The sequence below is a fragment of the Dermacentor variabilis genome, chromosome 10 (assembly GCF_050947875.1).
Source record: "Dermacentor variabilis isolate Ectoservices chromosome 10, ASM5094787v1, whole genome shotgun sequence".
Taxonomy (NCBI): domain Eukaryota; kingdom Metazoa; phylum Arthropoda; class Arachnida; order Ixodida; family Ixodidae; genus Dermacentor; species Dermacentor variabilis.
Window position 1 is genome coordinate 82,953,096 of NC_134577.1, and position 24,739 is coordinate 82,977,834.

The 24,739-nt window shown below is 48.9% G+C and overlaps 1 protein-coding gene across 2 annotated transcripts in view; it reads right to left on the bottom strand.

Moving 5' to 3' along the window:
- Nucleotides 1–679: 679 nt before the first annotated feature.
- Nucleotides 680–24,739, bottom strand: part of LOC142559624 (uncharacterized) — a 47,416-nt gene continuing 23,356 nt past the window's right edge. The window contains exons 7-9 of one of the 2 annotated variants that reach the window (XM_075671199.1): nt 8,193–8,427; nt 4,124–4,284; nt 680–1,021 (exon numbers count right to left, since the gene is read on the bottom strand). In XM_075671199.1, the coding sequence (XP_075527314.1) occupies nt 899–1,021; nt 4,124–4,284; nt 8,193–8,427 (519 nt within the window). In that variant the 3' untranslated portion in view covers nt 680–898. The remainder of the gene's footprint in view (nt 1,022–4,123; nt 4,285–8,192; nt 8,428–24,739) is intronic. The other variant, XM_075671200.1, reaches the window with a different exon arrangement.

The window sequence follows — 24,739 nt, forward strand, 5'->3', positions numbered from 1 at the left end:
ACGCGAGTCGAACTCGGGACCTCGAAGCCATGAGCACAATGCTCTTGCACAATGTCATGGGACGCGAACAGCAGGGAGCTGTGGTCATTACGACAGCTTATTACAAGAACTGTGGTCTGGTCCACAGAATAAAAGTAATGCTTATCCTGCACTCTGGTCAACGGAGCAGTCACCAGCGAAAATCGTTTGTCACAATTGTACCCGTGCGTGGTCCTCACGGGTACCATTCATACACAGCCGAGGATTTTAATATTTGCAAACGGGACTGCGCAGGGGCACGAGGACCAAGGTTGCGTTCGTGTTCTTCTTGATGGAAAGGGAGGAAAAAAGCGTCACTATTCCTTGCTGGGCTAGTTGGCCCACACATTTACTTTATTTCGCATCCTGACACATCGTTGGAAATAAAACGACAGGCCAGCATGTTTTACTGGCGAAAATCCTTTTTTTCGGCGTAGTATACGTGGATTGTTGTCAGGGCAACGCATAGCCAGTCATTTCATATTCACGAACCAAATCAGGCAGGCCTTCGGGAAGGTTACGTCCATGTTCGTACCACGAAAAAGACCACACAAAAAAAGAAAGCAGTATAGGCGAGCAGGCTTACAACGTTACCAATAAATAAAACTAAGTAGCCATGATCATAACCGGGGGGGGGGGGGGGGGGGGGGGGGGGGGGGAGGGTTGTCACGGGTACGTCAAGTCGTGTATCCTATATTTACGCACCACACTGCGCAGGCGCACGAGGAGGTTACGTCGGTGCGCGTATTGATAAAAAAAAGAAAACAAAAGAAAAGGGCCGCTGGCGAGCAGCTGCGAGTCCAGCCGCATCCTAAGCCGGGGTCGGATCCGCAGCTGGCGTTTGAGCACCGGGATCTGCCGCGTCGGGCGCCGCGCCAGGTCATCCCGGAACCGGTTCACCCGCGGCCGGTTCGAGTGCTCCGGGCAGCGGCGGTGATAGTTCGGCCGCTCCTGGTTCAGCAGCGCCTGGTTCAGCCGCTGCTGGTTCAGCTGCTGGTGGTTCCTGCAGGTAAATGAAACAGAACGGCGACTTTAGAAAGCACTCTCGGGACGCAGTAACAGACGACAACTGGCTTTGCAGAGAGGATGGTTGCAGTCCGTGGCAGCGATTTCCCGTTTATTTTCCGATGACAGACCACTACGTCAGCGGTGACAGCTGTAGGAATAGCGCGGATCTCTATAGTAGCGGACATGCACACGATGTTACTGGAGTTTGGAGCAACCCAGTTCGTATATGTGTGCTAGTTGCGTCCCCTAGACAATAAATAGCAACGAAGCCTCGTTATACGAAGTGGAGCTCATGTTATCTGGACGCTTCGTCTTGTTAACTAATGCGATGCCATGATCGTTTCTCTTTTAATTGTGCTCTTGCCATGATACCGTTTCTGTACATCAATAAAGCAGGCACACGTCGTTGGCGTAGACAAATCTCAAACGGCTACGCACGCGGCGATGCCGGCACACATTCCGTTCACCTTGCTACTGACGAATGCACGTTATGCGTACGCTAGTTAACGAAGTCAACAAAAACACGCGTGAATGAAAGCGCGAGATAGCGCTGCTCCTCCGATGCAATTCCGCTGCGCTCGCCAACGAACTGCCCCTTCCCGCTGCAGCTTCCACAATTTCAAATTCCCTTTGTGACCTGCTTCGAAAGGTACAAAGCTCAAGTATTGCAAACATTCGAGCATTTCTTTAACGTTACGGAAGAAAGCAGACACGCTATGTATTTAAAGGTGGAGCAGCGCCGGCGAAGGCGTATCGGCGCTGGCGGCAAGGCCAGGTTCCGTTGCCAGCGTAGGCATTGCACTACTAGGCCGTAAAAGATAATCAGAAAAGAAAACAATGGAATAAAAAATTCACACTCAATATGGGCAACTGGAAACTAACAAAACACTGTGCGTGGTAGGTCTGCTCAGACATCATCGAGGTGTAATGACTTGACAAATATGAAGCAAATTTCTCAGGGAAAAATCGAACGAAAAAAACGTGTGCAGCAGCTAACAGCATTCCTCGCCCTGAGCTACATATCTCTAACTCTTTTCTAACACACTTCCCAAGCAACCATAACGTCGGAGGTGTCTTCGGGAGAAAAGAATAACTCTGTTCAAGAGTGTACTCGCCCGCCCTCATCCCGATAAAACACAACGTCATTTAAGCCCCCTTACAAGCGAAGTGAGACAAAAAAAATCACTATCAGTTCTGCATGAAGCAACTAGCAGCAGTTCAACATGCGCGAAGCCACACACGAAATAGATCCAAAAGCCTAAAGTGCGTAACAGCCGGTGTGACGCTTTAACGGGCCGCATAAACCGAACAAAATCGGCCCTTACAATATTCAGCAGCTTTAGTACGCAAAGCGGCGCACTCGCGCCGTCGTGAATCCTATCTAGAGCAACAGGATAAAGATGCGGCAAACGGTTTGAATTCGAAGTGCAATTCAGAACCTAAACGAAATGCCCTTAAGCAGCATGCTGCCCTACGGACAAACCGAAACAAAACATAAGTATGCTGCGATCGATTTCGTCGCTTACCCGTGCAAACGTGATCGAGCGCAACAAACACCGAGATGACAAAAGAAAGCCCCCTTGAGGGCAAGAAATTTTCCTCCCAACAGCGGCGATCCATCGTAGCTCTTGCGCCCGCTGATGAAGCCTCGCGGGGAATGATTAGAACCTTGTCGGCGGCAAGTTCTTGCAGGTATTTCAGTGCCCCACCACGCAAGAATTCTACTTCGACATGCCATTGAAGCTTTGGCCACCGCACAAGTGGGACGAGTGTTTCTCATCTCGCTCCAAAAACGGCAACCAAACAGAGAAGCGCGAGCAACGACGCGGGAAACCACGGCGGGCGGCTGCCTCCTTTCCCGAGTGTAGTTAGCAACGCCGCCACCAGCGGCGCGTCCGTCGGCGCGTACTTAAGGGAACATACGCGCACTATGCGTATACTATGCCATCATCATCATCATCATCATCATCATCATCATCATCATCATCATCATCATCATCATCTTTTATGTCCACTGCTGGACGACGGCCTCTCTCCCTGAGATCTCCAATTACCCTTGTCCTGCGCCAACTGATTCCAACTAGCGCCCGCGAATTTCGTAATTTCATCGCTCCACCTTGTCTTCTGCCGTCCTCGACTGCGTTTCCCTTCTCTTGGTACCCATTCTGTAACGCTAAAGTATAAACCCCATGCAAGCGATTTCTTGCGCGCGAGCGACAAGCGACGCGATGGAGCTGGCTGTCGCGTTCGCTCGTCGCCCAAAGTCAAACTCCAAGCGAGCGACCACTTCGTGCGAGGGCTCTCCAGTGTTGCCGGTATTAGGGGTTCGAGTTAGCGCCAAACCTGGCTTGGCACTTGCTATAATTATTTAAGTTGATTTGTTTGTCTGTACAAAGCAACGTAAAGTATTTCTGAAGGTCTTGCAGTACGTTTCTTTTTTTTTTCGCTTACATATCAAAATTCGGTAGTTCGCTCGTTCCGCTCGCTCCGTTTGTGAGAAGCGCGCGCGTGCGCAAACCGGTAGTACGTCACTAATGTACATCCCGTTCCGGCGGCCTACTATTGGCTAGTCGCTCATAGCACTTCCGGGCGACGAGCGACGAATTCTAGATTTGCAGAAACGAGCGATCGTGCGACAAGACCGAGCGATCTGTTCACGCGACGGCCCGGTCCGTCGCTCGAAGCCGTCGCTCATCGCTGTCGCGCACAAAATCGCGCTCATGGGGTTTCTGTTGTCCTGCCTTAATGGTTCAACGGTTATCAAACCTTCGCATTGCATGACCTGCCCGGATCCATTTCTTTCTCTTAATGCCCAGTAGAATACCGGCTATGCCCGTTCGCTCTCTGATCCAAACCGCTCTCTTTGTTTCTTAACGTTATGCCTAGCATTCTTCGTTTCATCGCTCTTTGAGCGGTCCTTAACTTGAGTGATACTCGTTGTGAAAAAATAAGCCCCGTCGGGAGCAGCACTCGTGCGCATCTTGTCATCCTCCCCATTTTTATAGAAGAAGAAAAAAAAAAGAAATATTCCTTAATCCGTAGCTGACCAAAATGCCCCGGAAAGATACAACCAACACAAACCTTATCAAGCGCTTACATTTCGTGGGTATTCAGACGGCGGGAAAGGGATCCTGCCTCTGGCCTCGTCCATCTCCTTCTTGAGACCAGGGAGCCAGAGGGTGCCGGCAATAATTGAGAAGAGCCCGGACAAGATGAAGACGGTCGCGTGGGACTGCGTCTCGCCGTCCAGGAACACCACTGTCGATTGCAAACGACCGCAAGACTCGCCTTGTAATACACGGCACCGAGATGCGCGCAGTTCTGCATTGCGAGAAGCGCCTATACACGAAGCCTTCCACTACGCCCAGAAGTGAGGGATGCAAGACGCATGGATGGATGGATGTTATGAGCGTCCCCTTTGGAACGGGGCGGTGGATTGCGCCACCAAGCTCTTGCTATTATAGTGCCTAATGTCATATCTAGGTTAAATAAGAAAAAAAAAGTAACATGAACGGACACGGCAAATTAGAAATGGGATTTCTCGGAAAAAACGCAGTTATCAGTTAATGTTTCAGTGATATTTTTAAAAAATTGCTATTTGGCGAGCAGCTTCAGAAACTTTGAGCAGTGTGGTAATAGGTTTCCGATTAGCCTGATGATTTCGGTAGGACTTCATACTAGCAAAGAACCGAGCTGCCAAGAAGGCTATATTGCCCAAACTTTCCAGAGATGTTCCCAAATAGGTCTTCGTCAAGTATCAACCAACCACTAATTGATGGCAACGTTTTTCTCAGACATCTCTCTGTTTTATTTGTTTTGTTTTCTAATTGGGGTGGCCATTCAGTTATGCAGGGCCGAGCGGACGTCCACCGAAAGGGAGTGCCAGGCGTGTATCGAGCCTCATGTCCCGCTATTCTCGGCATAGGCCGGCTACTGCCACAAGATCGCAGGAGACGCACCGTGATTTTCATGTTAATGCCCCTACTTACGGAAAAAACATGGCACAAAAGCCCTGCGGTATCCAATGAGGCCAGCTTGTATAGTTAGCTGGCGATCACGTTCGCGTGCTCTCTTTCGGAACCACAATAACAGCACTGACAATTCTGAACATTAAAGGGACGCTGAAAGCTTTTCCAGAAAAAATTAGTAAAGAGCAGTAAATCGTGGTTTTCAACCCTCTGAATTCGAATATCGCATCGAAATTGAGCGAAAGAAAGCGCAAACATATTTTATTTCGACGAAAAGTGCAGCAGCAGACACACCGAGCTCGCGTGCCTCGTTTCCCCCTGTGATTGGTCGGGTGCCTCGTGACGTCAACGATGGTGTTCGTCCGGACCGACTTCTGCCACTACACACGAAGCACGGTGCAAGGTAGTTTGGTGCTGTTTTGCTGAGACGGTCATGGAAAATTTCGAGAGCTTGCGTTTCTCTGAGGAGTTCGGCGTTAAGTCCAAACTCTACGAGTGCGAGTTCGCGCGACGGTGACGAGCGACGGCTTCGAGCGACAAAACGGGCCGTCGCTTGAACAAATCGCTCGGTGTTGTCACTCGATCGCTCGTTTCTAGAAATCTAGAACTCGTCGCTCGTCGCCCGGAAGTGCTATGAGCTACTAGCCAATAGTGCGAAGCCGGAACTGCATGTACATAACTCAAATACTACTGTTTGTCGCACGGAACGAGCAAACTACTGAATTTTACACGTGCAAGAATAAGAACCTAGTGCAAAACCTTCAGAAATATTTTAAGCTCCTTTTTCAGTAAAATACATCAACTTAAATTTATAAAGCATGCGTCACGCTAGTTTCGGCGCGTATATTGCTGCCCTCATACCGGGAAGTCGTCGCTCAAAGTCGTCGCTCAAAGACGTCGCTTGCGCGGAGTTCGGCTTGCAGACGACGAGTGAACGCGACAGCCATCGCCTCGCTTGTCGCGCTGTCGCTGTCCCGTGCAAGATCACTTGTAAGGGTTTTATAGTTTACTCCGTACATGCATACGAGCCGATTGCGAAGAGCGGGCCTCTCCAAGAAGCAAAAAATGCTGGTGCAAGCACTGCTTTCCACGCGAACGAAGGCGAAGTGTTAGCATCTCCTTGTGTTGGAAATGTTCTTTGGAGAGTATGTTTTTTGCTAAGCTGCATTCAGCGTTCCATTGAGTACGTTTCCGGGCAAACAACTGTAGTGTTATGTTCCTGCATGTCTCCTCGTAGAACGTAAGCGGGGATGCGATTTTCAGCATTTGTGCGCTGCCCCAAAGCTGTCGGCAATCTAGAAAGACGGTTTAAACGCGGGAAAAGTTTACCGGCTGTTGTAGCACCTGTAGTATAGAACCTTCATCAGCGCGCCATCCGCACGCTACTCGTAACCGGCGAATTCCGTCGGCTACGTGAGATGGTCGGTTTCTCTACGTGTGCGAGAGAAGGGGGAGCGCAGCGTCCTGGCGTGAGCAGGCTTTCCAACACATGCAAACTTTAAGCTTGCACTGCGTTGCGGTAGCTGCATGCAGGCTGTTTCACAACACACGTGCGAATAGAAAATTTGCGGCGCTTGGCGATGAAACCTGCGCCAAGGGTGGGATATAAACATGCGCCTTCCGTTCAGCGTGCTAACACGAAGGAGAACCCAAAGCACGCATTATTGATAAACTCCGGTAGTAATTGTCACGGAAGTGATCAGAGCACAACAGTGTTGTGCTTGAGCGCTTGAAGTTGTTTCGCTTCAAAGCAGCCTCCCATTTAGCTGAAAGCTTCTTGTCTTGCAGGAACTAATGGAACATCGGAACATCGTCGCGGCCGCTGGTGTTCGCGCAAGCGTAGGCTGCACGGAATGCCGGCATGATCGGCTTACAAGTTCAATTGATGCTGCGCACGTCAACTACCACTCCTATATACACACAAACAAAGGAATGTAGGGTCGAGCGAAGCAGGTTAGGACGGCACGCACGCAGAAATAAGCCCGGTCAGGCACGGTCGCGGAGACTTCGAAACAACGGAATACCAGCGCTGACGTCACTACGCCACGGTTTCCGGTCTACACTCGCATCGTCAGCGTCAGCAGCAGCGCGTGGCGTTCGACGGGGGGCGGAGCTACAGCGCAATTTTCCCCTACGATTGCGTCGCTCCTAAGTGAAAAATCCCCCCCCCCAAATTTTACCTGCATGGTTTATAAGGTTCCCGCATCCATATATGAGCATCTTATTGAATTCGACAGACTCTTCAGCTTCCCTTTAAGAACAACGGGTTGACAGGGTGATGCGCCATTGGCCCGTTTCCTCATTTTTGTCACACGCGTTTGGCAGGAATCACGGTGTCGCGACACTACATCGTTGCGGGTAAGTATGAAGAAAGAAAATGGAGAGGTGCAATACACCCTACGGAAGATCGGTTCATTAAAATAAAAAAAAGCTTCTGGATATCTGTTGGTAGACCGGCCTACACAGCAGGCCTCACACAGTCCTTGCAAGCCCTTGCCATTTATCGTGCCCCCTACATTCACCGCCGAATAAACCGAGAAGCAGCACTCCTAAACAGCGGCTTAGCTCAGCTATGCCAGGATATACGTAGCGAAAGCTAAGGCATAGCATGGTTAGCCTTGGTTAATCTTGATTGCAAGTCCAGGTTAGTCTGCTTGTCTAGCTATGTTGCGGCGCTTAGCCAGTCGTTCGGCGCGCTGTTCGTCTGTTTCCTTGGCGATTCGTTTCTTCTTCATCTCGTTCCGATGTCGATGACAGGCTTCCTCCTCCTTATAAGAATTGTCGCCGTCCATACTGCCACCTCAACTCTGGCTTCGGTGCGCGCGAGCTCTCCTTTTCAAGCCTCCGACATGTTATCAGGCATGCGACGCAGCCGGCGAAGCGAGCGGAGGCGAGCGCAACGACGAGGAACGCGTGTGACATCATGTCCATCTTCGGAGTAGGGCCACGGCGAAATCGCGAGTTCGCGGCCAGTAAAGCTTTCGCTTTAAAAAGTTGGCGGGGGTGTCGGCTTATGCAACCTACCACCTGCCTCTACCAAGTAATCTCACCAGCCGCTATCTCACTCCGTGGTTAAAGCCATAGAGTTCTGTGGTTAAAGCTGGGCACAGATCAACGTCAAACTGCCTGCTTCTCTTCCAGAGCTTTTTACAAGCGGAATGCAATACTGCCCATGCTGCAAGGCATCTGTTCACTCACTGACAAACACCGGTCCGAGCAGGCATCCGATGCCCGAGGCGGCCCGGCATATTCCCAGCTGGCGTTCCACGGCGTCCGGTTCGATGTAGCGCTGCAGCACCGGCACGGGCAGCAGGTCCAGCGCGCTGCTGATGCCGCCCAGGCCGAAGCCGACCGGCGCCAGCAGGAACACCTCGTTGGTCATCGCCATGAGAAAGAGGACGCCGCCCTGCAGGAACGCCTGCACCGCCATCACCTGCACCGGTGACGGGCGCGTTCACGTTGGACGCGAGCATTTCGGGCATGTATCATCCGTATGTCACTCTGATTTAAGACGTTTCATCATCATCATCAGCCTGGTTACGCCCACTGCAGGGCGAAGGCCTCTCCCATACTTTTCCAACAACCCCGGTCATGTACTAATTGTGGCCATGCCGTCCCTGCAAACTTCTTAATCTCATCCGCCCACCTAACTTTCTGCCGCCCCCTGCTACGCTTCCCTTCCCTTGGAATCCAGTCCGTAACCCTTAATGACCATCGGTTATCTTCCCTTCTCATTACATGTCCTGCCCATGCCCATTTCTTTTTCTTGATTTCAACTAAGATGTCATTAACTCGCGTTTGTTCCCTCACCCAATCTCCTCTTTTCTTATCCCTTAACGTTACGCCTATCATTCTTCTTTCCATAGCTCGTTGCGTCGTCCTCAATTTGAGTAGAACCCTTTTTGTAAGCCTCCAGGTTTCTGCTCCGTAGGTGAGTACTGTTAAGACACAGCTATTATACCCTTTTCTCTTCAGGGATAATGGCAACCTGCTGTTCATGATCTGAGAATACCTGCCAAACGCGCCCCAGCCCATTCTTATCCTTCTGATCCCCCTAAAGGCGTCGTCACTGGCACCGGTGACGGGTATGCGTTGGACGTGAAAGGTATCTGCACAGCATCCGTATAAGTCGCCTTGTATTCTTTAGTATGCTCACACTGCCTGAAGCGCCAACACCTGCTGCCAAGAAAGCGCAAAAGAGAAAGCGCGAACAGGAGGGGGCAACACATGCGGGTGTCCTTTGCCGGCGTTTTTCTTTTTCTTTTTCCTTCTTTTTTTTTACCTGCAGTATATGTTGTACAAACAAGGCTGAATTTCTACCCTTCCTAATTCAACACGTGCCCCGCAATGGCAGGTATGCAAATGTTTGCAGGTGAACGTTTAGGCACAGCATCTATGGGTTACCTTGTGCTTTAGCATCGTTACACTGCTTTCGAAACGTCATCACTGGAACCACCGACCGATATGTGTGTGTTCCACATAGACTCTTGTGCGCACATCCATGCCTCAATGCGTCGCGCTGCTCTTATTGACATAAACGCCGTCATTTGTGTTGGAAACAAACGTGCACGAGCTAGACAGAGACAGTCTTGCATGCACACAACGTCTTTTGACGTATTTGATCTTAGTGCTGCTCGATTTCTGAAATTAAAAAAAAAATTGGAGGACGCTTAACTTCAAGAGTGGAACACAATGGCATTCTAATATCCCTGACCGCTTCTCACGCTTCCCGGCAACTGCACCATATGCAACCGTAACGTTTAGCGACAAAAGCTGGCGGTGAACGCTACGCACGAAAGCGACCTTTCTGGTATAAACCTGCGACCTTTCGTACGACCTCTCGTGCGACCTTTCTGGCGGCCTCTTGCGCCAGCCGATGTCGGAGGTTGCGCATATCCGCGCCAAAATTTTCATGCTACCGTTACTGTTTCGCACTTTTAATATTTAAGTCTGAAAAGATTTATTATAAAAGGCATGCGCTGCGGGTGTTTTGTTTCGTGACATTTGTTTGTGAGCTGACATTCTCAAAATTCTTTAAAATAATTTTGTCAGGAACGTAAAGCAAGATATGTGTAACTTTACTGTTAGAATGGTGTGGCAACGTCCCACCCACATAACGCATGAAATGTACCAAGGTATAACATGCACACATATTCCCAAATATATACGGAAATTTTCCCTCACGGAGAACTCCACCGACACCGGATACACGGGGCCCTTAACGCTATCGCGTTAAAACACAATTTCGTGTCTCTCCCCTTGACGTCTAATTTCTGACGCCAAAGGGTAAAACGAAAGATTATTGAAGCGGGATTTTTTTCCTTAAGAAATCCATATTACTAAGTTCAAAATCTTTGTCTTACATTTTGATTCTAGCATACCGGGCTGCTAGCCGATGACTCGTTGCAGACTATACTGATGTTTGATGACTCGCACGTATCACTTTCCGAAATTGGCCTTTTCCAAAGACTCGTGAGTCTGCACAGGTTTTACACCTCAGCCGCTTCAAGAGGCCTTAACCATAATTGTAAACTAGCCAATGGGAGGCTCTTCTGGTGCCGCAAGACCCTGACAACCAGCTACGGTTGGTGAAGAGGGCTCGGGCGGCGGCAGCGAGCCATGGCTACCTGGACTGAGGAGGCCACCCACCTTTGGGCTCAAGAAATCTGGTCTAGCAATAAAGTTTTTTTCTGTCTCTCTCTCTCTCTCTCTCTCTCTCTCTCTCTCTCTCTCTAGCTCGACAGCGCTCGCTTGCATCCCCTCCATCAAACAACTTGTCCTTGTCGGGTCTGTGTCGTCTCCTCGCTAGACAGCAAAGAAAGAAAAAAAAACCGAGGGCACCTAACCATTTCTTATGAGTTGTGAATACGGAAGTGTTAATTTCCGAATGTACGCCGCTGAGCAATCCTTCGAGTTTTGCGCTGCGAATAAATGCTTGTGAATGCTCGTTCCGTCAGCCGTTGGATTTTGAGGACGATCCCACCGCTGTCAACCAGTTGTAGGATCTGGAGGACAATCCCAATTGCTGTCCCCCAGATTTTGGACCTTGTCGTTGGGTGCGGGAGTTGGCCGAAGTTGAGGAGAACTTTGAGATGAAAACTGGAGGTATATTTACATTATTTACAGTGAGAGTACAAAGAAATTAAAAGTCAAAGTCATTACGGGCCGGCAGCAACTCGGACGCTGCGGCCCGTGGCAAGAAGCTCGAAAGAGATGAATGATGGAATGCTCTTTTGCTGCTCCCGGCCTCTGGCTTTTAACTCCTTCGGTGTCTCGAAGTCACGTCACGTTCGGCCAATCGGTGAGCCCGCTCAGGTGGCGTCATTTTCGTCCAATCGGCGAGCCCGCTCAGGTGTCGTCATTTTCGGCCAATGGTAGGCGCCCGTGCGATTGTGTCACACCCGGCGCACAGGGTCGCTCCTTGGGTCCCAATTGTCTGAGGGCCTACTTCTCTCTGCGGTATTGCCTTCCCGGTCTGCAACTGCCTTCACAAAGGCGGATGGGGGGATTGCTGCCAGGGCTTCACGGTCCATTACAGCCGTCTTGCCTCGGGACCCACGTTACCTGGAACAGTGCCAGGCTCTCGCTGCACTTTCGGGAAGAGTCAAGCAGTGAATAGCTGCACCTGCGGCACACGAGGTGGGGGACGCCAACTCATTTGCACGTGCCGCGCGCCCGGGAACTGGGTAGATCTGCTTCTGCGTTCCTTACTTAGGTGTGGCGCGATTCTATGTGGTCTGGTGAACTCGAAGGAGGCTCAGGAAAAGGTCCCGTATCTAACACCGTGTATTGGGAGAGCTGACGAAGATGGTGGATTTGGCGGCCTGCCTCCTCGTTCGTTTTGCTGCGTTCCTACGCTCCCTTACTTCGTCTGTGGTGTACTGGCGTGGACGGCCACGTTTCGCCACTGCCGAGGTGGCAGCCGCCGACGATGTAGGTGCTTCAGGCTCCGTAGCGGCACGCGCTGCCCAAGCCGGCAAGCGCGAGCCCACGTGATGCCAGCAAGCGTGACGTGGCGACGCCGACGATGACGCCATCAATACGGGCTGCATCATTGCACCACCTCCATGCCATCTCTTCGAAAACTTGTCTTATTTCCCGTCTACCCCACAAGTGGAACAAGACAAAAGAAGGCGGTTGCGCGTCTTCGCCCGAAGGGTGTCGCGCGGTCGAGCCCAAATTTGGACACACCCGATATGCAGCACTGCATTACGAATCTTGTCACCCGTTTTACGTTTGCCCCAACGTGCGGTTGCTTAACAGGCTAACTTTGCAGCTAAACGTAGCGCACGGGCATCGCAGTATTTCAGGGAACGCTCGAAGACGGCCACTCTTTTGAACGATATTTGACAGTCTAGCATTGTTAAATTTAGTCACTTAAGTACCCCACGCCGAATGAGTTGAGACTCGCTAAGGAACAACGCGCATGGAAAGCTTTGCGCTCCATCGGCGAGAGGCGAACCCACGACCTCCGCCATGACGAGCGCAGTCGCCCTTCAAAGCTGAGTTTAAATTGTCGGAAGAACTAGTGATTCTAGCAAGCTCTAGCCCCAGTTTTTGACGTTCTCGAGCTTATACAAGCACCCAATTTCGTGTACCTGTTCTATAAGCGCACTGCTATTATACTGTGACCGCGGTATACAGCTCACTTAACACTTATAACGTGTCTTTCTCCTGGTCTGGTATACTTAACGCCCTCTTCTGGTCCACTCTCTAGCTATCACACACTTTTCCCTCGTTCCGCTCCCTTTTTCTGCATACTACAGCTATCCATCCACGCTCTCGGGCGATCTCCGGGGCTTTCTTGACGGAACATCGCAACCACTCGCGAGGATTCATCCGCCGAGAGGATCGATACCCGCTAACATCGGAACACTGCGACGTGTCAACTTAAGGTTAACGTGATCGGTTTTAATGCAATGGACTGACGTAACCTGGTCGCTCGCTTACGTCAGCCTACGGCGCCGCAGCGCACATTGCAAATAATCGTTTGCGAGTCATCGTTGCTCTTTTCGACGCTCGCACGTCGTCCTAAGTACTGGTGCTAGCTTTCAAAAACGGAATGACATGACGAAGATGAGATTACCCAGGCCACCACTCCGACTACGATATAGAATGGCGACGGCCGCGAATGCAACAGGTTAAGGCCTCACGTGACTTCCACACCTGTGTTGCTGGTTCATTCGCAAACAGTCACTTCCGGTACAGACGCGAGCCTCGCCCTCGGCGCCTTCAGCAAGCGCGCACGCGGTCGAATGTTTGTGTTTACCTTCCGGTGCTCGCCGGCGTCAAGAAGCGCCTCGTAACCCATGCGCCCGACCAGGTCGCCAGCGCCGTACGAGAGCAGCGCGAGGGTGGCCGAACCAGAACGCGCCAGGTCCCCGTCCAAGGCGTAGTCGTAGATGAGCGCGCCGGCCGTGACCGACAGCGACGTGAGCGCGCCGTGTGCAGCCAGGGTTATGCCCACCGCACTGTCCAGAGTGGTCTTCATCATAGATAGATAGATAGATAGATAGATAGATAGATAGATAGATAGATAGATAGATAGATAGATAGATAGATAGATAGATAGATAGATAGATAGATAGATAGATAGATAGATAGATAGATAGATAGATAGATAGATAGATAGATAGATAGATAGATAGATAGATAGATAGATAGATAGATAGATAGATAGATAGATAGATAGATAGATAGATAGATAGATAGATAGATAGATAGATAGATAGATAGATAGATAGATAGATAGATAGATAGATAGATAGATAGATAGATAGATAGATAGATAGATAGATAGATAGATAGATAGATAGATAGATAGATAGATAGATAGATAGATAGATAGATAGATAGATAGATAGATAGATAGATAGATAGATAGATAGATAGATAGATAGATGATAGATAGATAGATAGATAGATAGATAGATAGATAGATAGATAGATAGATAGATAGATAGATAGATAGATAGATAGATAGATAGATAGATATCGCTCTTTTTATTGGGATGGCGACAAGTGCTGCCTTGACGTAATTGAAAGTTTCGTGACCTTACGTATTTCTTGCATGTCCTGTCGAAACTGTTCATCCCAATTCTCCGTCCAGTGTATCACTGTGCGTGACGTCGCATACTGCGTCACTACTACTACTACTTCTCGTGTCACTATCTTGTACCTTCATTCGCGCCACTCACTTTCCCGACTCACTTGTATCGCACGCACTCATTCACTCCAGCAATTTTTAAGGCATAAGTATTCTTCGCCCAGCGCTCCAGCAAAATCTGTCTGTCACGCTAAAAATGTAATGCCTTGTATCTGCAAAATAAATGCGTTAATTTGCGATGTTAAGCCATTACATCGTTATAATAGTGTTAACGTAGATTATTAGTAGCTTTATAAGCGATAAGGAACAATAGATGAAACCAATATATATTTATATATATACACATTGTACTGTAAACTAAGGAGCACTGGGGATGTAGGGATCACATCGACACCGGCAACCATGCGCCTTTATGCCACAGGCCGTATCGTGTACCCGCCACGGAGCGTAGCGTCATCGCTGAGCAAGTTGGAGACATGCTACAACGCGGCGTCATACAACCTTCGCACTTTCCCTGGGCTTCTCCTGTAGTGCTGGTCAAAAAAAAAAAAAAAGATGGCACAATTCGCTTTTGCGTGGACTACCGACGACTCACTAAGATCACCCACAAGGACGTTTATCCATTAACCCGTATTGACGACGTGCTAGACTGCCTCCAAGGCGCCGAATTCCTCTCATCTTTAGACTTACGATCCGGGTACTGACAAGTGCCAGTGGCCGAATCAGATCGTCCAAAAACGGCCTTCATCACACCTGACGGTTTATTTCGATTCACCGTGATGCCATTTGGCCTGTGTAAAGCGCCTGCCACATTTCAAAGAATGATGGGCAACATCATTAAATAGCAGATATGCCTCAAATAGCAAATATGCCTGTGTTATCTGGACGACATCGTCATCTTTTCACCGGACTTGCCTTCCCACTTACTTCGACTTGAACGCGTCCTCAAGTGCATCGCCGATGCTGGCTTTCAGCTTAACTTGAAAAAGTGTCGCTTCGCTGCCCGGCAGCTGGTCATCCTCGGCCATGTCGTGTCGAAAGAAGGTGTACTCCGTGATCCGGCGAAACTACAAGCTGTTGCCCAGTTTTCGCGACCAACGACCTTGAAAGAAGGGGGGAGCTTCATTGGGTTAACGTCATACTTCTGCCGTTTCATCCGCAATTTCGCCACCATAATAGCACCTTTCACGCAGCTTCTTCGTGGTGGCCACAACCTTTCGACCTGGGGTGCTATGCAGGATGCGCCGAGTTTCTCGTTCACCCGACTTTTACTCGAGTTTGCTAGACGGCAGTCAGTGAACGGATATAGCCCGGAACGCGCTAAAGCTACACGCAAAAAAAAATATGTAAACAAAAAGCCGCGTATGACAACATGAGCGCACCCTGCGCGGCACGCTGCTTCCACGTTTCAAGCGCAGAAAGCTGCACAACGAAACGCGCCAGCGCCGCGTATTGTTATCAACGGATTACCGCAACTTAGCAATGCCGTGACTGTCCCGCTGTCTGTCTGCACACTTGTCACGAGCTGCTTGCCACGCCTTTCCCCGGCGCGTCAAGGGCGTGCCTCCTTTTTCGGGCACTATCTTTCCATCCTCCATCGGATGCGAACAGGGTACATGCGGCGCATTCTTGCACCAACACTTTCATTCAAACGAATACGTTAAAATACAACAAATCAAATAACGAACATTTTTATTTCTTTAAGTATCTGTTTTTCATTTCGAACGCTTGAAATTTCTGATGACAAACGGAGATCGAGCAAAATATTAAATTTTGCACTTCTTGCCGTGAGTGGCGACAGTGAGGTGAAAGCTTAGAAGCGGATACATTGAAGAGTGTCGCACGCACGAGGGAGTTCATACGGTGAGAAGTCGCCTAGGGGCACTGCAGCACCATTCTCAAAAAAATCAGACATGACCCATGAAGGGTCATGACCACTCTTTCTTTATTAGGGGAATAGAAACGCAGCGCCGCGGTACGGCTATTCATCGCAGGCGCTTCACTAGGCCATTAAGGTCCCCGCTTTATCAACTAAAACGGCTCACTACTCATTAGTCATAGATACGGGAGGAACGGCTGTCGTTGCAAAATGGCGGTACGTTATTTTAGGGTCCGTAGTGACGCACTTCAGTGAAAATGTACCAGTTTATCTTTGTGCGCGAAGCCTCTGCGATACATTACGAAGAAGTGCGTGCTTCCCAGCGACACAATTCATCGCTTGTCATTGCTTACCCAGTGAAGGTGCCTCTGAGCGAATGTACGCAGTATTTGAGTGTGTTGTACAGTCCAAGGTGCTTGCGGATTACCTCTGCTGGAGCCAGCAGCGATCGCAGATGGATATCGTAATGACACCGCAGCAATCGCATTTTGGCAGGTGAGGGCTCTTGTGTGCAGTTATGAAATGAGACTTCGAACGGAGACAGGTGTTGCAACTGTTGAGTGCGCAGTGATTGTGATGAAGAGATGTCATTGCACTGGTTCTAGAAGAGCGAGCGATTCTCGGACGCTGATCGTGTTTACGACGCTGTGGCTCCGATACATCACCGATGACAGAGAAGCCATCTCAAACGACTGCAGAGATACGCACTCTTCAGCATCGTCGTCAACCCTCGGCGCATCGACGCCTTGAAAGCAGCTACAGTGACGTCTCGATAATTATTTACTGTGCGCTACGTCGCCACAATGCAGGCAATGAAACCGTGTTGTGGGGCCATCTCAGCCCGAGAAAATGTATGCATAAGCCAGCGACAGTCAACGCTTTGTTTTTGATAGTGGTGCTCAGTACATCACCGATGACAGTGCGTTGCGCGTGTTTTATGTCGGCGGTCAAGATTGTTGACGCCTCTCCGCTCGACACCGCGTCACTGTTGCCGAAAGATAAGTTGGGCGTGGCCCAACCGCGGCGGGTGCGCGCACAAGAGTTACATGCCTCGCGCGGGGCGTGACCTCTGGTTTTGATTGACAGGCGAACTCGTGCTAAACTCGTACATCGCGAAACCCCCTCCGAGTTCAACTCGGGAACATGGCGGCGGCAGCAGCAGCCTGTGTTATTGCATTCAGCGGCAGCAAGCGCCAGCATGACCGTCTGCACCCGTTCACCTACATGACCGACATGGAGTTTCAGCGTCATTTTCGGCTGTCGAACACATCAATGCGCTGGCTGTGTGACGAGCTAGGCGAAGACTCCCGTCTGCGGAGACAGCGTGGCGGGATTCATTCCCTCACCTTCGTAGAGCAAGTCCTCTGCGCCCTCCGTTTCTACAGGACTGGAAGTTTTCAGGGAAGCGTCGGCGCCGAGCGTTACATTGGACGTCATCAAACTACTGTTTGCCGCTGCGTGAGAGATGTGTCTGACGCGCAGTGCGTAAGCGGTGGCTAGCATTCCCGAACACTGCGGCTGAGCGGGCTTCTATAAAAGAATGCTTCCTACTACGCGGGAACATTACGAACGTAGTCGGGTATGTCGACGGAACGTACGTAGGAATTAAGGCGCCTTCAATGTCAGCGTTACTGTAATTAGCATTGAAGCAATGTTTAGACACGCCTTATTGCGAAATTTGTCACTTCCGTGTATCCGACTTAAATTTTCTGTTACCGACATCTCACATGCGGCTGCCTACGATACTGACTTTTTTTCTGGTTGCTGACTTTTTACCGAGTGTTCCACTTGTCTGTCAGGGTGCCTTCCAAGTGGCTCACTTTCTTGGGAAAGAGGTTAATTAAGTATAAATCGATAACTGGATATCACAAATTGTGTGAAGTAACCTATGAACGCTAATCTCATAAAGAACTTGGGGTTCTTCATTGGTGAACTTACTTAGTATGCATAATGCTGAATTTTGGTCATGCGTCATCTATCGGCCGCACTATGAAACAGCAAGGCATTGCACAATTTGTTGCAGCGCGAGACGTGGATATTGTGCCAAGCCGGTTGTGACTATGCATTTGTGGCGAAATGAAAATGCATTGAGAATCTTAGGGTGCTGGCTTGCATGAAGAAAATACTTCAGATTGTTTGCTCTGTTCACAGTTGATGCATGTGCCAGAGGTTCAGTGTATCATCTTTTTTGGTGGGGGGGCAGCGTTATTTTGGATGGATAAATCATATATTTCCGTCGCATAATGAGGCTCTCATTCTTAGGCAGTAGAACAATGCAAATCTAATGCTCTGCAGAACTCGGTGTGCGTGAAGATGTCATGAACTTCAAGGCAAAATTGCATATCGGGAGAAATGGGGTGCAGATGCCAATGAAAGTAGGTCTTTAACCCGTCATGATAAACCTAAAAATTGCCGAGCAAATATACCTTTTGTACAGCTTTAAAGCAATGATTACACAAAACGTGATATGCTCAAATGAGTAAAAGCTTGCCGCAATGCCAGAGTAGGATGAGCGACATGCAGAATATTTTGGCATTGAACATGTCTTGTAACTGCTATTTTTATTGTAAGCCTCGCTGTCACACCTTTCCCTCCGGCACTCCCTTTACTGAAACGTGGCACTGTCTTTCCATTGGTGTCATGATGGTAATGGCAGCATTAAGGCTTGTTAATGCTTGCCCCTTTCATTCCTATAAGTTTAGAGGTAAAGAATATGGCACGTGCATACACTTCTGCTGCAAAATTTAACACATGTGATTTTTTAGAGAGCTAATTTGTGTTGAGACATTTCAAAGATGTGCGCTATTGTGGCCTAATAACTAGAGCATTGGTGAGGTTGAAGACTGGGTGTATTGGTATAGAAGCTTGAAGTTGAATTGCACAACAATTCGACGGGACACAAAGAAGAGAAATACACAGCAGAACGCTCTGCTGTGTGTGTTACTCTTCTTTGTGTGCCGTCGAATAGTTGTGCGATCCAACTTCAAATAGAGCATTGAGCCTCTTTGGTGCAGGACAGAGGAAGTGCAAGCTATTCGACAACATGCCAGTGCCTTGCCACACAGTTATGGAAGTCTGAAGGTTTGTAAACAAAGCCTTGGTTTCAAGTCCACCTGCTCATGTAATACAAGCACTGATTGAAAGCACCGTCATACAAAAACAATTGCGAAATGAACGGCATGTGAGAAGTGTAATTTGTATATTGACACTGTTGACATAATAGGTGACATACCAGCCTTAAAATTGTACTGGACAGTGCAGTTTGTTTCCTTTGTGAAGCACAAGCTTCCATTACATGCTGTGCAGATAACCAAGCTGTTTGTTTTGACGTGGTACTTAACATTCACTGTAATCTGTTTTTGATTCTAAGAAGTGCCAAACACCACCTCTTCTTGAAGGACGTCGTCGGAATATTTGGCGAGACCTTCTTACAGCCCCTCATAATGGAAGTGTGTCCAGCCAGCTTTGCTTGGATGCCTTTATAGATTTCTGTACCTGATCATTGTGTGCTATCAAGTTGCTAAAGTCTATGCAACTGGTGCAAGGCATTACGTGATTCTATAGTCGGATACAACTTTAAGAGTCCGCGGAATCTGCACTTTAAAGGCAGGTGAACACAAGCCTGCACCAATGGGCACACACTCTAGACTGACGTCGTGCCGCCGGACGCACTAATACCCGTTCGTTGGAGAGGGACTATTTCTTTAGAAGTGGAGGCAATCGGCTGCTGCGCTTTAATCGTCTGGGCGGGGCCTTTCCTGTCTTCCGAAGTTGTATCCGACTGTAGAGGATGCCGCTTTTCATACAATACAAAAGGACAAAGTGTACAATTATTTGGCCTATGAAATAGATACATCAGAAGTGAGCTACGCAAGGGCTTAAGCTGTGTGAAAATTAGTACATGAAAATATATGACATTGTTGAAGAATATGTGGTATCGACCATGCATGTAATGGCACGTTTGAATCGGGGAGTGTTGCAGTCATATGCACAGTCTATAGGTGATAGCATTATTAGGCTCCTGCTGTTTCCTGTCTTTTCATTGTGAATTACACACACTGTTCATTTTGTGGCTAATCATCACGCACCGTATTCTTGCACATAGAAAGAAGAAAAAGCAGAATGACGTGTATGCTGCATTAGTGCATTTTTCATTTATATGGTACAAGAGTGGCACAGGTTGTCTTACACTTTTGCCTATTTTGAAGAGACACCAAGTGCATGTTACAAGTGTCCTAATATGCACAGCACAATGTTTACTGCAAAAATTTTATTCATGTTCTTGAATAATAAACAAAATAATAAACTGAAAGTTTTTTTATAACGTGTCTTCTAGGGGCTCGACTGGAGAGCAGTGAGGGTACCGATACTACTCTTGCAGAGCAGCCCTCTGGACCTCTGACACACTCTCAAGAGCACGTGCCTGGCGCTCGCCACCAGGCGGTTCAGTGCCTCCTGCAGCAGAATGTTTCGCTGCAAAAGAAAGTGGATTACTGGAATGAACCAACCGCATATAAACCATTATTTACAAAGAGAAATGCTCGTTGCACTACAGGTACTAAGTGCCCTTAACTGTGGAAGCCTTTAGTGTAGTATGCACATTAAAACAATGTCGAGACAACGTTGCTTTATTTTTCATAACTGGGGTTGTCTTTTTCGAAGCCAATTGTCATGTTGATTAGTGTGCCAGCAGCTGAGGTGCCCCCACACCTTCACGAGTTTCTACTGTCAGCACCACAAACCTCTTTTTGTTCACTGCAAAACAAATGCCTATCCCTACAATCCCGTCTGATATGAGGTGACTGCATCCTATGCCTACAAACATCGTATTTTCTACCATCCTTGGCTGCAGTTCTCTCTCCTTGATATCCATTCTGTCACGCTTATGTAATCACCTGTTATGAATTGGCAACAAGTGATTGAAGACGTGCATGGCCTGCCTGCCTATTCCATTTTTTCTTCTTAATCTCAACTAAAATATCAGTTGACACGGTTTACTACGCCACTCTCTTCCTGCCTTAATGCTATCTCCAACAATTTTTGTTACTTCGCTTTCTGCGCAGTCCTCGACTTCTCAACTTTCTTTGTTAACCTCCAGGTTTATGCGCCACATTGCATAACCGGTAGAATGCAATGATTCTAAACTTTTTTCAAGGATATCGGTAACGTGGCGATCACGATTCGGTAATGCCTTCCATGTGCTGTTCAACCCATGAAATTTTTCTGTAAGTTTCCTGCCTTATATCAGTACCTGCTGTTGATATTTCACCTGGATAAAGATACTCTTCCATAGATTCTTTGGGCTTAATGTCCCTCATGAATTTCTGTTATCTCACCAAGTTAGTGAAGGTTACCTTCATCTTTTCCATATTTTCGCGGGTCCACATGCATGTAAAAGCACGAACACTCATTGGTTCTCAATGCCTTTCTTAAACTGCTGGACAGTCGGTTCGTTACTACGAAAGGGACTTAACCCGTGCACTGTTATTATGCTAAGTATGAAACAGTAGATGTCTACTTATCTGCAGTTTGTCGATGTCTCCTTCACTGCGTTGGTAGCGAGATCCATCGTCGGCACCACCTCCTTGTCGCATCGTAGCTATATAGGCTGTCTTCCTTTTTGTTCACACTATGTAATGTTCGTGACGCTCGCAGTCACGCAGAGTGGAGAAACTCAGCGCACTCGCAGAATCAGCACTGGACAGGTTGTTTCTTCACCATTGCGTCGTGAACAGTAGGAGCGCTTTGCGATCTGTAAAATCGCTGAAGCTATTGGCAATCTTACAGGGTGCACGGAAAGATTGCTCACGGAGGAACAGAACTATCCAAGAAATAGTGGCCATCGTCGAGCCTGATCACTATGTCGCGCACTGCAAGCTCGTTGTACGAGTTTGTTTACACTGGGCCTCTTCGATGTTCAGCCACCATGCTCGCCCGGTGAATGGATGTGATGACGCCACCACAGCGTTCCCTCGTGGTATAATGCGAAGCGTACTAAATTACAAATTAGTAAATTACACATTCAGTGAGCATCTTGTAAGCGTTAAAATGCTTCTAAACCACGTTAAAGTAACTAAAATTATTGTACTAAATGCATTTGTTTTATAACTCGCTTGTGCATGTAATGCACTCGGTTGAACGACAAACAAGTGAAAAAAACCCGCCGTGGTTGCTCAGTGGCTATGGTGTTGGGCTGCTGAGCACGAGGTCGCGATATCGAATCCCGGCCACGGCGGCCGCATTTCGATGGGGGCGAAATGCGAAAACACCCGTGTGCTTAGATTTAGGTGCACGTTAAAGAACCCCGGGTGGTCAAAATTTCCGGAGTCCTCCACTACGGCGTGCCTCATAATCAGAAAGTGGTTTTGGCGCGTAAAACCGCAAATATTATTATTATAACAAGTGAAAGAAGGCACGACCATGCACCGACGGTACGATCACGTGAGCCCCAGTTTGTCGACCGCCCAGAAGGCAACGCCCAAGGAATGATAGCCACCCAGAGTGAATCTAGATAAACCAATGAAACTGGAGGCTTGTGGAAAGATAAACTGTATCGCGGTACCATTTGTGCTTTCATCTTGGGGTGTCGCCAGAGCTCGTGAAGATCCCGAGTTTCGCCAAACTCGACGCATCCTGCATAGCACCCCTGGTCCCCGGATTGCGATGCCGCATTCACAAAGCTGCGCCATCTCTTGACGTCCCCTCCAGTCCTGCGCCATTTCGACCCAAGCGCTTTAACTGAAATACACATGGATTCCAGTGGTGTCGGCCTTGGTGCCGTTCTCGCTCAGAGAAAGGCTGGCTTCGATGAGTACGTCGTCGCCTTCGCCTGTCCTGCACTCACTAAACCCGAATCAAACTATTCTGTAACAGAAAAGGAATGTCTGGCTATACTTTGGGCCTTAACCAAATTCCGTCCGTATCTCTATGGACACCCATTTGACGTGATAACTGATCACCACTCGCTGTGCTGGCTGTCGTCCTTAAAAGAGCCATCCGGTCGTCTTGCTCGATGGGCCCTTCGACCGTAGGAGTACGACATCCGAGTGCTGTACCGTTCTGGCCGAAAACACTCGGATGCGGATGCCTTGTCTCGTTCGCCACTAACAGACGAGGTTAGCTCTCCGAAGACCTCATTATCTGAGAATTCCTTTGCTGCCTCGGACATTCTTCCGGAGCAGAAGAAAGACCCATGGATCGTGTCCATGTTGAGTTTCTTGTCCACGCCATCGACACCCACTGCCAATCGCGCAGTACGTCGCCAAGCACATCACTTTTCCATTCGCGACGGGCTCTTGTACCGTCTTAGCTATTTTCTGGACGGCCGCAAATGGTTGCTTGTCATCCCTCGGCATCTGCGTTCGGATATTTGTGCAGCGTTCCACGACGACCCCCAGTGCGCGCATGCAGGTGTCGTAAAAACATACGCGCGTTTACGCCTTCATTACTACAGGCGGGGCATGTATCAATTCATCCGTCGTTATGTCCGCTCCTGCCTCGTTTGCCAACGCCGCATAGATCCACCTCGTGGTGCCACCGCCCCATTGTAGCTGTTGCCTTGCCCAGCACGTGCTTTTGATCGAGTAAGCGTCGACATTTATGGACCTCTGCCAACCACATCAGACGGCAATCGCTGGGTAATCGTGGCCATCGACCATCTTACGCGCTATGCGGAAACTTCCCCTTTGTCCAGTACTTCTGCACGTGACGTCGCCTGGTTTCTCCTGCGCCACATCATCCTTCGCCACGGATCTCCCAGGGAATTACTTAGTGACAGAGGCCGCGTTTTCCTCTCCGACATCATCGAGGCTCTCCTCAAAGAATGCCCCCCCCCCCCACATCATTAATCGCACCACTACTGCATATCATCCGCAGACAAATAGCATGACCGAGCGCTTTGATCGCATTCTTGGTGACATGCTGGCCATGTACGTTGCATCTTACCAAAGCAAATGGGACCATGTTCTACGATTTCTGACGTACGCTTATAATAGCGCCATGCAAACTATCACGGTATTTTCACCCTTCTTTCTCCTGTACAGACGCGAACCTTTTTCCACAATGGATACTATCCTTCCTTGCCGCCCTGACACCACGGAAACCACTACATTACCCGAAGCTGTTGCACACGCAGAAGAGGGTCGCAAGCTATCCCGTATATTTACAGCAGAAGACCAGCAACGCCAGAAGCACCATCGGGAAACTTCCCATGCCCCTGTATCCTATGCGCTTGGCTCGCTAGTGTGGCTTTGGGTTCCACACCCTACCCCTGGACTGTCACCAAAACGCGCGTCGAAGTACCAGGGACCATACCGCGTGATCAACCAAACGTCTCCAGTCAACTATATCGTGGAACCCCTCGAGCTACCTTTGATCGTCGCCGTCGAGGACGTGAAATTGTGCAAGTCATGTGTCTCAAGCCCTAATGTGATCCGCCTGTGTTGTCCAGCCCGTAGGTCGCCGGGACGGCTTCCTTTTCCGCGAGGGAGATAACTGTACTGTAAACTGAGGAGCAGTGGGGATGTGGCTTTGAGAGAGAGGACGACGACGAGAGAGACAAACCTTGTTTCCGTGCTCGAACGGCTGTATTACCTCTCGCTGCTCTGTCACTCTAGTCGCGAACGCCTACTGCCCAAAGTGCTTCACGACAATATATATATATATATATATATATATATATATATATATATATATATATATATATATATTGATCAGAGGAAGTAACCGTTCTCGTCAGACCGCCTTGAAAGCTTACTTTGC